The 17157-nt window shown below is 40.9% G+C and overlaps 1 protein-coding gene across 8 annotated transcripts in view; it reads left to right on the top strand.

Moving 5' to 3' along the window:
• Positions 1-15693, top strand: part of rab41 (RAB41, member RAS oncogene family) — a 56422-nt gene extending 40729 nt beyond the window's left edge. For all 8 annotated transcript variants that reach the window (XM_085998190.1, XM_085998186.1, XM_085998182.1 and 5 more), the window contains 4 exons: positions 1118-1229; positions 2220-2313; positions 10222-10288; positions 12530-15693. In XM_085998190.1, the coding sequence (XP_085854316.1) occupies positions 1118-1229; positions 2220-2313; positions 10222-10288; positions 12530-12594 (338 nt within the window). In that variant the 3' untranslated portion in view covers positions 12595-15693. The remainder of the gene's footprint in view (positions 1-1117; positions 1230-2219; positions 2314-10221; positions 10289-12529) is intronic.
• Positions 15694-17157: the final 1464 nt, after the last annotated feature.

Here is a 17157-nt window from a genome sequence, read left to right as displayed (position 1 = left end):
AGAAGTGCGAGGTGAAGGAAAGAAAGGGGGCAGAACAGAGAAGTGAAGGGTGGGGGGGGGAAGAAATGAATATCTTCATGTCCTTATGATGTCCCAAAGGGCTTCACAACCAATTAACAGTGTAGTCACTGTTTTGTAGCCAAATACAGCAGCCAATTTGTGTACAGTCCACAAATGGCAATTCAATGAATGACCAGTCAAAGTTCTGGTGCATTTTGTTGAGCTGATTGTCAGGACATCTAGGAAAATGCCCTTTTCTTTGAAAAGTGCCATGGGATCAATTACATCCACCTGAACAGATAGAGTAAACCTCAGTTTAACATCTCAAAAGATGGCACTTCTGACAATGTGATACTCCCTCAGAATGGCACTGAAGTGTCAGCCTAGATTATATGTTGCAGCCTTGCAGTGGGACTTGAACCTACAATCTTCTGACTCAAAAATTGCACTACTGACCAAGCTGACACTTGGGGTGAACGACAGAAAGGGAGAGGGTGGGACGTGGAGGGCAGAGCAAAGGAGGAGTGGGATAGATGTTTGGGGGAGGGGGGGGAAGAGAGTGCGAGCAAGAGGAGAAAAGTGGAGTGAAAGAGCTGAAAATATCTCTTCCTGTTACAGCAATAAATTTTTGTCCTATGCATTGGAGTCTGGAGGCACTCACTGTAAAATCAGTCTTTAAAATCAAATCAGTAGCTGCTGAAATTTTTTTTTACATGGAGTGAAATCCTTGTGCAGGAACAAACGATTGGAAAAACCCTTTTAGCAACCAAGCTGGCTGTAAGTGCCACAGTTGGATCTAAAACAGCTATGATTTATATCGGTCTCTGAAACACATCTGAGAAGCCTATCGCTGTCGGATTTCCTGTGCCTATTAGTTTTTGGTGACCGGGAAACTAATTTCTTCAATAAAATCTTTCATTTTGTATATGGTGGTTTAATCCAGCTCAGGCAGGAAGTGAATGTCACAGCATGGAGTTTGGATAGTGTGGAATTGAGTTCCCCACAAAGCTACACAGACATTGTATAGCTGCTGTTAATTTGCGCTAAAAACCTGTTGTATGCATTGCTGTATTCTTAGACTCTCTGTTTCTCTTCACCCCTTCCCCACTACCTCCAGATTTGAACTCTTTCCAACAGACTTCGAAATGGATTGATGATGTGCGGACAGAAAGGGGAAGTGATGTCATCATTATGCTGGTTGGGAACAAAACCGACCTGGCAGACAAAAGGTAACAAGCCGAAATGAGTTTTTCCACATGTAACCTTTTTCTTTTGTTGTATATTTCATACTTTTTTTATTTAACTGATGTTAGTGATGAGTTTATTTGTTGTGAACTGTTAATTCACCTGTTAAACCAGGTGATTAATGAATTATAACCTGGGTGTCACAGGTATGCTTCTCATGAGATTTGCACCAGATGTGTCACCCTTTTGGGGTCTCATTTGTGAGAATTCAGATCTTTGGGATTAAAAATAAGAACATAGTCTCCAAAAGCAAGCTCAAATGGGGCCTGAGCCACTAGCTGCATTCTTGTACACTGCTTTAAATTTGACAGGGATTTGTGATGCAGTGGTGGCTACATGTTTGATTTGTAGTGGAGGCTTAATTTGTTCTGCTTACCAGATGAAGGGTGAGAGCATGGACTGCTTTAGAATAATGAAAGATCCTGTATTCCAGGATGAAACTCCAGGGATATTGAGAGATCCTGCATTGTAGGGTGAACCTTCAAGTATAGTGAAGTGAGTGATTCTGCACTCCAAGGTGAGTCACCAGGAATAGTAAGCGTGTTTGCACCCCAAAACAAGTCTTCAGCAATAATGAGATGTTGTCCTGGACCGTGTGTTTACATGCTCCTGTGAAATTGGAATTGTAAGTATATTTAGCATTTTGTAGATATTGCAAAATAATTTCCACTTCTCAGATGCTGAGGAAGAAGATACTTCCTCTGGTTTTCTTTATTCCTCTGAGCTACCTCAAGATCAAAAACTGTGTGTCGTCTTGAATGGAGTAAGCTCGGGGCTGAGTGACCATTTCTCATTCCAGACTTGTGTGGTGTGAGCAAAGTAGAAAAGGGGTTACTTAGTGACTTTGGAACTGTTAAAAGTCCAAAATGTTGCTGTTCCTTTTATTATTTCTAGACTCTAATATGTTACAATGTCAGTTCTTGGTTTTGCTTTTGATCATGTGCTGATGATGTGTTGCACTTCCATTACTGTAGACAGGTTTCTATGGAGGAGGGCGAGCGGAAAGCCAGGGAGCTGAATGTGATGTATATTGAAACCAGCGCTAAAGCAGGATATAATGTCAAGCAGGTATGTACATGTATGTAAAAGTAGGAATGGAGTGTGAGGTTCACCCGGGGCTTGTACTGAACAGTTGCTGCCCTGAATTTACAAATTGATTTCTGTAAAGTAGGCAAAAGTTAATCTGCAGAACTGGTCTTGGAAGAGTTTTGCCTTTATTTTAAAATATTTCTTTGTAGTTATTACAATTGGCCATTGTTAATTAGTTCTACTGTACCTCTTTCTCTTTCCTTCCCCCCCCCCCCCCCCCCAGAACTCTGCAGCTCTGGGGTGTCCAAGCTTTTTGTCTACCTATCTTTGACCAAGCTTTTGGTAATCTGTCCTAATTTCTCCTTATGTGGCTCGATATAAGATTTTTGTTTTAATACTCCTGTATTTATATAGCACGTTTTACTACGTTAAAGGCGCTATATAAATACAAGTTGTTGTGTGCGACATACTATGGAGCTTCAGGGGCAGATGAAGTTTAAATCCATGTTCCTATTACTTTGTATACATAGCAAGGTGCCAGTACCAACAGATCTTGGTACACTGATTTAGGATTTATCCACTAATGAGGCAACAGTACTGAGACTAGGACCAAACCTCCAGGCCTACAAAATTCACACAGGACAAATCAGCAGTTAAGAAATGTGAGCACAAATAAGACTGAATTACCTGGGTTTCAGAGGCCAGATCACCAAGGCTTGAAGGCTGCATTTTGGACACCCCTGGTCCAGCTTATCCTGCTCCCCTATCTCTTGACAAAGTTAAATGATTTGGTTATTGTGTGTAACTAGCCAGTTCATTGTAACTAAGCCTTTGGAGACTCCTTTAATTGGATTTAAATAAGAGAGTTTGCCAAGATTTTGGAATCTCCTGCATTTAGTTTTCAATGTGAAAGGGTTTATATTGTAACAGTTGGAGATCTAATTTGGGGAATTTTAGCTCTTTTTAATTGCTGGTTTTTCATTGATGCCCGGGTTGGGATAAGCCCATTAGTATGACATAATGGGTATCTTTAGACTCCTTCATTGCCTCTGTGTGTTGTCAGACAGTGCTTGAGTTCTGTGCTAGAAATCTACATGGGTTCCATGTCATTGACCATTCCTGTAAGTGGATCTCTCGTCCACTTACCAGAGTGTGTCTTAACCTAACCAATATCTAGGTAAACAACGTGAAACCAAAGGATTGAACAGAGAGCCCTTACCCTGGTGTGAGCTGAGAATAGGCTGCTTAGTTTCTAATCACAGGTGAGTAATGAATGAAGTAAACAGAATGAGGCTCTTCAGGTTGTGCACCCTAGAGCAGTGTTTGTTTCTGATTCTATTTCCGTTATATTTAGAGTTGTGTGAAAACTGAGGCAAGACATGCAGGGAGCTGTATCTTCTAGTTTCTGCAAGTGGTGTACTGAAGCTGTTGGATCTTGCCTGTCTAGAAGCAGGTGTTGGACTTCAGCACAGACTCCTGTGGTTGAGGGGAGACATAGTGAGTGTGTGTGTGTAGATGCCAATGTCATGGCCCACCAGAGACCCTTAGTGGGGTACAAAGAAAGCAGGAAGAGAGAGAGAGGCCCATTGAGTCTGCTCTGCCATTTGGCTATCTCGCTATCTTTTTCATCTTGATTCCTGACCTTTTCTTCAATTTCATTAATACTCTTACTTCCAAAGTATCTTGACTCCTTTTAAAACCCCTCAATTGATCTTACATTTATGGGCTTCTAAGGCAGTGCTTTCCACGTGCTCACAGCCCTTTTGTATAAAGACATTTGTTTCTGGTGCATTTTCAACCAGTATATTTCTCATTTTAAGAGTGTCCCTTGTTCTGGATTCCCCTACTAAGAGGAAGTTATTCCCTTCATTATTTCAAGTGCCTCAATCCAATCATTCCTTAATCTCCTCTTCACCAGGGTTATAACCCAAATTTACCCAATCCCTGTTTTGTTTTTGATATACTCCAGGTCCTTTTTTCTTGTGTCCAGCACAAAGGACCAGTTACACAGGCAAGCCCATGCTTCCTATGAACCAAAATGTGACTTTTTGTATAAAAAGGGATACATATTTCCTGGTAGTAATGGAATAGATAGGCAACAATAGGAGGGAGTCCATAGTTAAACACAATCTGGGCAATAGCGTGTTCCAGTGGAACAATAACCCCATTTACCATTGATACATATGTTAGAAATAGTAACTTTGTTAATTATGTGCCAGTGAGTCCAATCAGGTTGTATATCTCAGGCTGCAGCTATAAATCAGATTTATTAAGAAATGAAATTAGAAGAAATATTAATCATAGTGGTTCACTTAATAGCATTTTCGAAACAATTAACTATCCCAAATTTCTTGCAGATCTCCAATATAGCACTCTTAGTTTGAACTAGCATCCATGAGGCGAAGTTAGTATGAAATCAGAATCTCATGGTGTATTTAAATAATCTCTCTTCCAGCATGTCCTTATCCTAAATCTCTGTGCACACGTGTATGATGGGGTTTCCGCAAAAAAAAAAAAAAAAAAAAAAAATTCTCCTCGTGTATACTGCTGATTGTGCCCAGTTGTTGCTCGTGTGCATTGGCTTTGTGCTGAAACGAGTCCACCTGAAGATATTTCTTGCATTTATGCTTCCAGACAGTCCATATCTTGCAAATTTTGTACAAATACTAGCCTTGTCTGCCCTGCCATACTAAGTTGTCATTTGGCGACAACTACCTGATCTGACAGGATAAATCTTCATTTAGGAAGACACGGATTAATCCGGGACAGTCAGCATGGATTTGTTAAGGGAAGGTCGTGTCTGACTAACTTGATTAAATTTTTTGAGGAGGTAACAAGGCGGGTTGATGAGGGTAATGCGTTTGATGTAGTCTATATGGATTTTAGCAAGACTTTTGATAAGGTCCCGCATGGCAGGTGGTCACGAAAGTAAAATCCCATGGGATCCAAGGCAAAGTGGCAAGTTGGATCCAAAATTGGCTTAGGCAGGAAACAAAGGGTAATGGTCGAAGGGTGTTTTGGGGATTGGAAGGCTGTTTCCACTGGGGTTCTGCAGGGCTCAGTACTGGGTCCTTTGCTTTTTGTGGTATATATCAATGATTTGGCCTTGAATGTAGGAAGTATGATTTAAGAAACTTGCAGATGATACAAAAATTGGCCGTGTGGTTGATAGTGAAGAAGAAAGCTGCAAACTGCAGGAAGATATCAATGGACTGGTCAGGTGGGCAGAACAGTGGCAAATGGAATTCAATCTGGAGAAGTGTGAGGTAGTGCATTTGGGGAGGGCTAACAAGGCAAGGGAATTCACTATAAATGGTAGGACACAAGTGCAGAAGATCAGAGGGACCTTGGAGTGCATGTCCACAGATCCCTGAAGGTAGCAGGACAGGTAGATAAGGTGGTTAAGAAGGCATATGGGATACTTGCCTTTTAGCCGAGGCATAGAATACAAGAGCAGGGAGGTTATGCTTGAACTGTATAAAACACTAGTTAGGCCGCAGCTAGAATACTGCATGCAGTTCTGGTCACCACATTACAGGAAGGATGTGATTGCACTAGAGGAGGTGCAGAAGAGATTTGAGGATGTTGCCCTAGCTGGGGGAAAGATTGGATAGGCTGGGGTTGTTTTCTTTGGAACAGAGGAGGCTGAGGGGAGACCTAATTGAGGTGTATAAAATTGAGGGGCCAAGATAGGTTCTTCCTATCCACTCTATTTCCCTTAGCAGAAGGGTCAATAACCAGGGGACATAGAGTTAAAGTAATTGATCGGAGTTTTAGAGGGGATTTGAGGAGAATTTATTTCACCCAGAGGGTGGTGGGGTCTGGAACTCACTGCCTGAAAAGGTGGTAGAGGCAAAAACCCTCATCACATTTAAAAAGTACTTGGATATGCACTTGAAGTGCCATAACCTATAAGGCTATGGACCAAGTGCTGGAAAGTGGGATTAGGGTGGATAGCTCTTTGTTGGCTGGCACGGGCAAGATGGGCCGAATGGCCGCCTTCTGTGCTGTAAATTTCTATGATAAGTCCACGAGTGTCTAATCTGTTCTGTCCTATGACTTTTAATACAGATTTAATACGCAGATTGAAGAACATGGGTGTTGGGGAAAAGAGAAAAGACTTGCATTTATATAGTGCTTTTCACGACCGCTGGACGTCCCAAAGCACTTTACAGCCAATGAAGTACTTTTTGAAGTGTAGTCACTGTTGTAATGTAGGAAACGTGGCAGCCAATTTGTGGACAGCAATCTCCCACAAGCAGCATTGTGATAATGACCAGATAATCTGTTTTTAGTGATGTTGATGGAGGGATAAATATTGGCTAGGACACCGGGGATAACTCCCCTGCTCCTCTTTGAAATAGTGCCATGGGATCTTTTACCTCCACCTGAGAGGGCAGACGGGGCCTCAGTTTAACATCTCATCCGAAAGACGGCACCTCCGACAGTGCAGCACTCCCTCAGTACTGCCCTGGAGTGTCGGCCTAGATATTTGTGCTCAAGTCTCTGGAGTGGGACTTGAACCCACAACCTTCAGAGGTGAGGATGCTACCAACTGAGCCACAGCTGACAGAGTTCCAACATATATCCAGTTCTCAATCTTCTTATGCCATATGTCACATCAGTTCAGAAGACAGAAACTATTTACATCACGAGTCCTCTCTACAGGTTAAATTACTGTCCAGCTTTAGCTCTCATGGTATCTCCCACCATAAATCAGATGTCATATGTAAAAGTTTTGAATATTTATCATGTCTCATCTCGTATAATATACTTTGAAGTGCCAGTATAAAAAAGAGAAATAAAGGCAATCAATTCATGATTTTTTTTTTAGACCTTCAAGTAGAAATTTACAAAGATCTTCCAATCTACAGACTTCTCTTGCCAAAACAGTCTTTGACTTCAGACTTGAAGCAATTAGATTTTGTAGTTTAAAGGGATAGGCCCTTTCAACACTGATTCACTTTAGCAGCAGAATAATAAATACATTGTGTGTTCCATCTGATTTAACACTGCTTTCGTTATACACCTCCATATGTGACAATGCAAAGTACTGGGGGCTCAGCTTTTCACTATCATTATATATGACTTGGATGAAGGAATAGAGAGCCGTATATCCAAGTTTGATGATGACACCAAGTTAGGTGATACAGTAAATAGTGCAGATGGGAGCAAAAAGTTGCAAAGGGACATTGATAGATTGAGTGAGCGGGCAAAACTGTGGCAGATGAAGTTCAATATGGGAAAATGTGAGGTCATTCACTTTGGACCGAAGATAGATAGATCAGAGTATTTGCTAAATGGTGAGAAGCTAGGAATTGTGAAGGAGCAGAGATCTAGGAGTCCAAGTACAGAAATCGCTAAAAGCTACTGGACATGTACAAAAAATAATTTAAAAGGCTAATGTAATATTGGCCTTTATCCCAAGAAGGCTAGAATACAAAAGGGTGGAAGTTATAATTACACTTGTATAAAGTTCTGGTTCTACCCTATTTAGAGCACTGCGTTCAGTTCTGGGCACTGCATCTCAGGAAGGAGATATTGGCCTTGGAGGGGCTGCAGCGCAGATTCACCAGAATTATACCGGGCTAAAAGGGTTAAATTTATGAGGACAGGTTGTATAGGCCAGGCTTGTATTCCCTTGAGTATAGAATATTAAGGGGTGAACTACTTGAAGTGTTTTAGATGATTAAAGGATTTGATGGGGTAGATCAAGAGAAACTACTTCCTCTGGTGGAGGAGTCCAGGACAAGGGGCATAACCTTAAAATTAGAGCTGGGCCATTTAGGGTGATGTCATGAAGCACTTCATGCAAAGATAGTGGAAATCTGGAGCACTCTTCCCCAAAAAGGAGAGATGCTTTATATGCAATTGTCTGGACCCTGAATAGACTCTGCACTGATTTCAGGCTTCTTATAGATTCCTATAAGGAGCAACTGCTGTCTAGTACTGGTAGAGATTTGAATTTTAAGTTTATTTCTGTAGATAATCAACATGATGCATTGTTGTGTAATTATCCAAATTGCTAAATGTTCATTGGTCTCAATATTTATAAAACTTAGTAATTATAATCAAAGTATTTAATTAAAAATTTGCAGTTAAGAGGATGCTAGCTGGGAGGAGTTACTGAGACAGACAAAGCAAGTGGCTGGATTAAAATCAGTAACATAGGGTACAGGCTGGGAGAAGATACTAAAGTCAAGTCAGTAGTATGAGGAAAATGGATTAACATCAGTGGAAATACACTGCTGAAGTACTCTTAACGGTGACTCTTGTCTGTTTACTGACTCCTCCCTGATTTTATTTATTTACCACTCTGTTTAAAATGTTGACACTCATTTTGAACATAATGTTCCTCTCTTAAATGGAAGAAAAATCCCCTCTCCCACATGTCCTTGGTCCTCTGAGCCAAGCTAATGGAGAAGGCAGGTGGTCTATTACACCATGAGCAGCTGAGATCAGTGTGGTGTACACATTCATCCTAAATGGTTAGACTTTTTAACCAGTTGAGTAATCTTAGTGGAACAAACTACCAGAAAGTGACTACTATTGTCATGCCAAGTTGGTTGTCCAGTGTGTGACCTGACCTCCAGTGATGCTGAACAGATTGGAGGGGGGTTGGGGTAAGTATGCTTCTGGATGAGATCTCTTTGCAAGTGTGTTGGAATGTTCCTCTGAGCTCAGGTTTGTTGGAGTTTTATGACTTTGAATTCACTGTTAAAATTTGGGCTTTTTCCCCAAATTACTTCTGTTGACCGGTAGACTGCAGTTTCAGTAAGCAGACCAAGTCTCTCTCGATCAAAATCTACAGCTTTATTTCTGCTATAGAATAGCATAATAGATCCAATCGTTAGCCACAAAATGTTTTCTAATTGAACATAGGAAATCCAAAGCCATAAAGGCTCCTGCCAAAAACTCCACACCCATACCATCAACTTAATTTCACCCCCCCAGCTGCTCATTTAGGCTGCATGTACCCTTCAGTGTTCTATTAAACCCAGAGCTGAGCTTCAAACCCCATATCCTATCCATCAACAAGACGGCTTACTCCACCTCCACAACATTGCCTATCTCTGTCCCCATTACTCCCGCCACCACAATCCATGCCTTTGTTAGCTGCAGACTCCATTGTTTTTTTTAATGCCTTCTTGCCACCATTCCACTCGCCATAAGTCATTGAAAATGCTACCACCTGTAACCAGTCCTGCACTAAAACCTGCTAATCCATAACCCAGTCCTTGTGAACCTACACTCAATGAATTGAATCAAAAATATTCCTCTCCATGGCCTTGCCCCACTATATTTCTGAAAACCTCTCCAGTCTTCCATGCCCTACAGTCATCTGACTCTGGCATCTTGTGCATTCCCACTCCCTGTACTCCTTTCTCCACACCTTTAAAGTCTTCTCAAACCCCATCTCGTCAACCAAGCCTTTAGTCACATTTACTGCAAAGGCCTGGTGTCCACTCCTTTCTCCTCTGTGAAGCATGTTGGGATGTTATTTCAAAAAAAGTGCTATATAAGTGTAAGTTCTTGAATGTGCCTGTAATAGAAAATAGCCATTTTACCTATTTAATCACTATGTAGGACACCTCCCTACAGTGCATGATCTTCTTTCTCGAGGGAGGACAATAACAAGCTTGGCTCACCTTACCTTGGCACTAGATACAACCTTTGCCAGCTGTTACTGAGCTGCATTGTCATTCATAGCAGGATGGTTCCAAATCTGCTTGTTCCTCTTTCAACTAGTGCAAGCCTGTTGATAGAGAGCAAAAGAGTAAAATTTAGGGGAAGTTGGCAATTTAGAACAGGTTACCACAAGTGTAGGTTGTAAACTCGACACGTGTATTCTCCAGAGCAAATCTGTTCTGTTTTGGATAGCTTGTCTTCTATTACCTTTTGAACCGCTCGGTCTCAAGTCACCAGCTTCTGATTTTTATCTTTCAGCTTTTCCGACGTGTAGCAGCTGCTCTTCCTGGTATGGACAATGCACCTGAAAAGAGTAAAGAAGACAGTATCCTTCACTGCGCTTTCCCATGGCTTTTTAAAGAATATCTAGCTGTAGGTCAGCGCAAAACCAATGCAGAGTTGCAGTAAAATTGTTAATTTTGCTTTTTGCTATCTGTCAGGATAACACTCTGAATAATAACCACCTGTGCATGATCTGGAAAAGTAGGGTGCCAATTTAAAACTCAACAAACATCACAGTATATGAATGATTAGGTCAGGTTTTTTTTCCATTCCGAACTAGATATTGACCTGTTGCTCAGTTGTTTGCTTCTTCTGTGAAGAAAAATATCCTAATTTGCTAAGTTAAAGATGTTCTATAAGTGACATTTCTTTTACTGTGTACAGGTCTGAGACTAACTGGAATAGGGTCATGTAGTTATGACACCTTTCTTTCATATTCATGAAATATTAGAGCTGTGGAGGGAATCCCAGTTTTGGGAAGATTAATCCCATTGCTCACCAGGGTAGGACCGAGACATGCAATATTAATTCTGTCAATTTGGATGGGGTACAAGTGATCCCATTTCCTGTTGCTTTGGGGAAATGGGAGAAATAAGCAATTAGGCAATTCTACTTTCCTGTCATCTCGCCTGGAGATATTTAGAGCAGACTTGAGACACTAGGTTAAAGGGATGGGGTGGGGGGTGAAGAGAGAGGTGGGAAAGGTGGGAAACAAAGGCTGCGCCAATGGTTCTGTTGGTAGCTGAGCCAAATAAAAAAACAATGAATAAAAAGTGTTGGAAATACTCAGCAGGTCAGGCAGCATCTGTGGAACAAGAAACAGAGTTAATGTTTCAGGTCAGTGACCTTTCGTTAGAACTGGAAAAGTTAGAGATATAACAAGGTTTTAAGCAAGCTATGGGAGTATCTTTCAGAGGGCAGTTAAGAATCAACCACATTGCTTTGGGTCTGGAGTCACATAGGCCAGACCAGGTAAGGACGGCAGATTTCCTTCCCTAAAGGACATTAGTAAACCAGATGGATTTTTATGACAATCCAGTAGTTTGATGGTCACCATTACTGATACTAGCTTTTTATTCCAGATTTAATGAACTGAATTTAAATTCCCTAGCTGCTGTGGATTTGAACTCGTGTCTCCAGATCATTAGTCCAGGCCTCTGGATTACTAGTCCAGTAACATAACCACTATGCTACCGTACCCTAGAAGAGATGTAAATGGGAATAGCAGAATATCAACATCTGCCGTCCAAAAAAATGGGGACAGAGCTTCTCATCTGAAATTGTTGAACTCAATATTGTGTTCAGAAGGTTGTAAAGTGCCTAATCGAAAGATGAGGTGCAGTTCCTTGAGTTTAGTGGTGTCAGCCAGTGGCTCAGTTGGTAGCACTCTTGCCTCAGGTTATGGGTTCAAGTCCCAATCCAGAGACTTGAGCACAAAAATTTAGGCTGACACTCCAGTGCAGTACTGAGGAGTGCTGCACTGTCCAGTTCCGTCTTTCGGCTGAGACATTAAACTATCTGCTCTCTAGTGGACACTTTTTTATTCGTTCATGGGATGTGGGCATCGCTTGTAAGGCCAGAATTTACTGCCCATCCATAATTGTCCTCGAACGTGGTGGTGAGCCGCCGCCTTGAACTGCTGCAGTCCATGTGGTGAAGATCCTCCCACAGTGCCTTCAGGAGGGAGTTCCAGGATTGACCCAGTGACTATGAAGGAATGATCTTTATGCAGGATGCTACTGAATTACCCAAGATGGTTGAATGTCATTGAGCTTGATGTGAAGTTGATATAGTCAATGTAGGGTGCTTGGCTGGTTTCCCAAGAGATAACCTATGTTTGGCACACAGCAACAATAATGAAACCAATATAAAGAAATGTTGCACAGCACAAGATTGAGCAAAGATTCAGAATGTTTCCTTCACTGGTATATACAGTTGAGGATGGGGGCTGCAATGGGTAAAGCTTCCCCTATATCCTTGCTCATTACTGCTTGCGCCCCCCAGACACAGCTGAAACTGGCAGCTGTTTTCCATCCAGTTGAGTGCCATATTACAGGTAACTCATACTAATGGATCAGCATAGCTGAACTTGTTTGGATCTATGTGCCAGTAATTGAAATTGTGGTGCTTTTTATACCAGATTGTAAATTTAAAACGCATCTCTTAAATCTAGTTTTGTACAGGTTTATTTGATGCTTTACTGTTCAGTATACTTTTCCCCATCTGCCATTTGTGTAGATGCAACTACATTTAAGGTGAAATTTCCTTAACTCCATCTGCACAGTGATTGATATCAAGCTGGAGAAACCACCAGAACCACCAATCAACGAGGGTGGCTGCTCCTGCTAATACTGGCACAATCAAACTGTTCCCTATTGGCCAGCATCACCAACTGCATTACAGTCATTGACTAGCCACCTTGCTCCCTTTTGGTGGTGTGCTGGCTCGGTAATGAGTGAGCGTGCTGCTGTCTGAGGTGTCAAACACACCAGGAGCTTCTTCATTCAGAAAATTCAATTTCATTTCCTTCAGCTGCATGGTTTATTTAAGATCAGAGATCGAGTTTGATTTTATTATGTTATGTATTGCACTCTTAACACTGAGCGATGCAGTCCTCTACGTTGTACAGAAATGTGTGCACGATGTAAAATGTTTGTGTGAATATGCAAAGATGTTGCTGTGTCAGATTTTCGAAAAAGGAAAAATTGTCTATGATGAGGTCCTGATGTGGGTATGAGCTGAGGTGCTGATGCTGCTTTGACTGGAGAGAATGTTTTTATGATGCGGGAGGGAGGGGAAGCAACATATGTGCCCGCAAGACTCCTGGTGTCTCTGAATGATGTCCTATTTTGCTGCCTTGGGTGATGTATGATGAGGTGGACAGCCTTCTTGCTACTATGTGGTGCTAGAACAGGATTGATTTTCTACCATTGAGGAAAGCCACTAATGCTGCATTACTTTTGCCCTCTCTGGATGTGTGTCTCTGCTCATTAGCCTATGTGCACAGCCATGTGGAGTTCAAATGCAGTGGTGTAATATCTGTTTACTTAAAGTTGGAAGTCAGTTGATCACATTGGGGAAAGTATCTGGAAAATTTTCCTCCGAGTAGCCCCTACGAGTTCTTCACAAGTAGACAATGATTATGGCATTGCACAAATAGACAGCATTCAACTTCAGTACTCCTGAATTAACTCAAAATCATACTTTGTAATTTAAGTCTGGCACAGGATGTGCTGGCTGCTAAGTACAGTGTCATGTCTTGGTTGCTGTTTACTGAATCTATTTGGCCAATATCCTAGTGAAGAGTATTGCTTTCAATGGTCCCCACAGGCTTCAGGTTCAAAATTAATTGATGTTTTTTCATTCTGAATCTTTCTAAATTGTACTAACTGTAAAATGCTGTCCCTTTGCAGACTGTCATGGGAAAAGTAGTATCCAGTTTCTGGTTAGTCTTAGTAAACGGCACTAAATGCCATGGAATGTTTTTTGATTGGGGCCACTGTGAAGGGGTATACTAGAATTGTATTCATAGATCAGGATGTCCATGTAACTGGGAATGTTGATTGTAATTTTGTACATTTGGCCACACTGCTCTGTTTCAGACTAAATGGAGTGTTTGAATAGTTTTGCTACAGCTGAAAGGAAGTTGCAGTAACAGATCTGTGAATAAACAGAGTTTGTATTACTAGTAGTTACAGCTTATTACACCAGGCTCCTTTGTGAGCTAGCAGTTTACTGGAAACTATCCTGCAGGTGAGCCACAGTTAATTAGTTTTCAAAGCCTCTGGGTATTGTGCTGGTTTGCACTGTCTATTTGCGATACATAAAGGCTGTAATGTGTAACTGGTGCTTTGGATTTAGCAGGGGTTAAGTTTGTTGTTGCTTCACGAGCACCTGAAATCTATGTCCATTAGTAAGCTCAGTTCCACCATTAGCAAGCTCAATTCCACAACAACATATTTATGCGAAGGCCTGGAATCCTGTTGTTTTAATGGAATACTTGAAATGGGTTTGTTAGGAACAGCCTTTTTATGTATTTACAATTTTGAACTCGCATCTTAAACCACAACCATTGGCTGAATGGCCACACCCTATAAAATTGTGTTTGCTGTAAAACCTTGATGTGACCTTATTCCTCCCAGAATAAATGTTCATGTAATGTGCATAACATCATCAGTACACATTGATTTGCTGTGTTACTGCTGATTGTAGAAGCTTATGGTAGCATTTTTGTACCAGAGACCTGCCTGCCCAGAGGTGCAGATTAAGCAGACTCTGACCAAGGTTGTTTGTCTTCATTTGAACTGCTGTTTAGTGTGAAATTTTTAACCAAATGGGATGGTATTAAAATAAATGCGATGGTTGGTGCTAACTCATCTGCAGACTTAAAATTAACACTCTATTCAGCAGTATACTTTTTTGTACCTAATAATTTGAGTACAAGTTATATCACTGTACCTTTTTGGAAGAGCCTATAATATTTAATAAAACTGATGATTAAAGCAAGGGTACTCGGTTCCAGAAAAGCTCATTGTTCATTTCCATTTTGGGCATTGACTGGAATGGAAGAAACTAATCATAAATAGCTGGACTGTAGGGTTCTAGGAGTGGTGATGTGCTATGCTCATACATTGTTACTGGATCCTCTCCGAAACAACAGCAATCTCACTAAAATATAGCCGGGATTCACTGTGGCTCACTTGACACATGCCCTGCATTTCTAATCACGTTTTTAAAATAAACAATTTACCCTTGTTCGGAAGAATAGCAACATGAGTGAGGGGGTCGAGTTCGTCGCTCGGTGAAATACTCCATTTGAACTTTGCCATGTCTAACCAGCTTCATTTGAGGATGAGGGTGTGCAAGATTGAAGTTGCAACTAATACAAAGAGTGGCTTTCCTGTTTGTGATTACAATAATTGTTGGTATTTTAATGCAGCCTGTGGAGGCCAATAATGAAGGATACTCTTGAATAATTCGAACAGCCTGTATTAAAATGGAAATCTCTGCAGACAAGTACCCAAGCATCGTCCATCAGTTGTGTGTTTTTATTTTTGAATATTTAGAAAAGTTGTCTTTTTGTTGTAAATACTTAATGGTTGTAATGTCCTCATGTCAGTGTATGCATTTGCTAGTTTGAGATCTTTGGAAAGGCAGTAAGACACTAACCCACTCTCCTGTACTGAAGTTTATGCCCTTTATCACTTAGATTAGCTCAGCCTGTGTACCTGTGTCTGAAGTCTTTTGCAAAGATAAATGTCCTGTCACCCAAACAGTTCACTGACACATCAACTGTGTAGTAATAAAGAAAATATTTATGTCTTCATATTCCAGTGATAAAGTGGTCTCATTACAGCTAGTTATTAGAGTATTTGTGTTAAGGTACCACCTCCTGTTGTAAAGTCACATCCTTGTATCACACAATAAAATGAGCCATTTCATCACTGAGTTTGTGACTGGTTTGTCTTTGTGTGTGTGTGTGTGTGTGTGTGTTCACCTGCGTGCTAAAGTGAGGGGCGATCAAGCTGGGTGTGGCATGCTTGTGCCCTCTGGATACTACTGAGTACCCATGGATCAGATCCAACAAGAAAAAAAGGCAAATGCTGGAAATCTGAAATTTAAGCAGAAAACTTTGAGAAAATGCAGCATATCTGCCAACTTCTGTAATGAAAATGCAACTTAATGCTCTCAATACTCCAGGTGCGGTCTAACCAGGGTTTTGTATAGCTACAGCATAACTTCTACCCCCTTGTATTCTAGTCCTCTAGGTATAAAGGCCAGCATTCCATTAGCCTTTTTGATTATTTTCTGTATCTATACATGACATTTAATGATCTGTGTACCTGAACCCTCCAGTCTCTTTGGACCTCCACTGTTTTTAGCTTTTCACCATTTAGAAAGTACCTTGTTCTAACCTTTTTAGGTCCAAAGTGGATGACCTCATATTTGCTTACATTGAAATTAATTTGCCATAATTTTGCTCATTCACTTTATCGATATCTTTGTAATTCTTTCATCTACAATGCCGCCTATCTTTGTGTCATCGGCAAATTTGGATATATGACTTTCTATGCCATCATCTAGTCGTTAATAAATACTGTGAATAATTGAGGCCCCAACACATCCCTGCAGGACACCACTAGTCACATCCTGCCAATTTGAGTACCCACCCATTATCCCTACTCTGTCCCCTAGGTGGACAAAATAAGGGGGAAGTAATGAAAATGAGAAGTGTAAGAAATTGAATAAATGCTTTCATGGTGGAGTTTATCTCTAACAACATATCTGACAAGTGACTAGTCATTCGGTAGCCTCTGCCCAAATGGCAACATCTACTGTAGCTAAAGAGGACATACAAATATAACCTATAAAGAGAAAAAGGTAGGCTAATAATGTGGCCCCTTTTTCAGAATGTTGAAATCAGGTACACTGCATGCTCGTACTGCACAATCCAAATTCAGCACTGAACAAAAATATCTAAGGCCAGGCACTTGGGAAAGGCTGAAACTAAAAACTTTAATAAAGGTTATAAAAGACAATTCAATGGGGAAATTTAGTTACGTTGTTGTGAAATATGTTTTTTTGTTTAGAGTGCTTATTTTGGTCGTAAAAAGTTTGTAACAGAGTAAAAATGCTTGTTTTCACCAAAAGAAAGACTGGTGGCTGAGAATTCTTTTCGTGAGAAGTAAATAACACTTCAAAACTCCCAGATTCTCTCAAGGTTGCTTAGAAAGTTACACAACTATTGGCTGTGACATGATACAAGAGAAGGAATCACAAGAAGGAATAAGCAAAGGAGGAGAAAGGGGATTGGAAATTTAAATGAAAATGTTGCATGGTTATGGAGACAGAGCAGGGGAGTGGGACTAATTGGATAGCTCTTTCAAGGAGCCAGCACACACGATGGGCTGA

This window comes from Somniosus microcephalus, chromosome 1 (genome assembly GCF_052327205.1).
Source record: "Somniosus microcephalus isolate GS21.2 chromosome 1, FLI_Smic_1.0, whole genome shotgun sequence".
Taxonomy (NCBI): Eukaryota; Metazoa; Chordata; class Chondrichthyes; order Squaliformes; family Somniosidae; genus Somniosus; species Somniosus microcephalus.
Note: the sequence above shows the minus strand (reverse complement) of the source record. Positions and strands in the feature narration are given on the sequence as shown.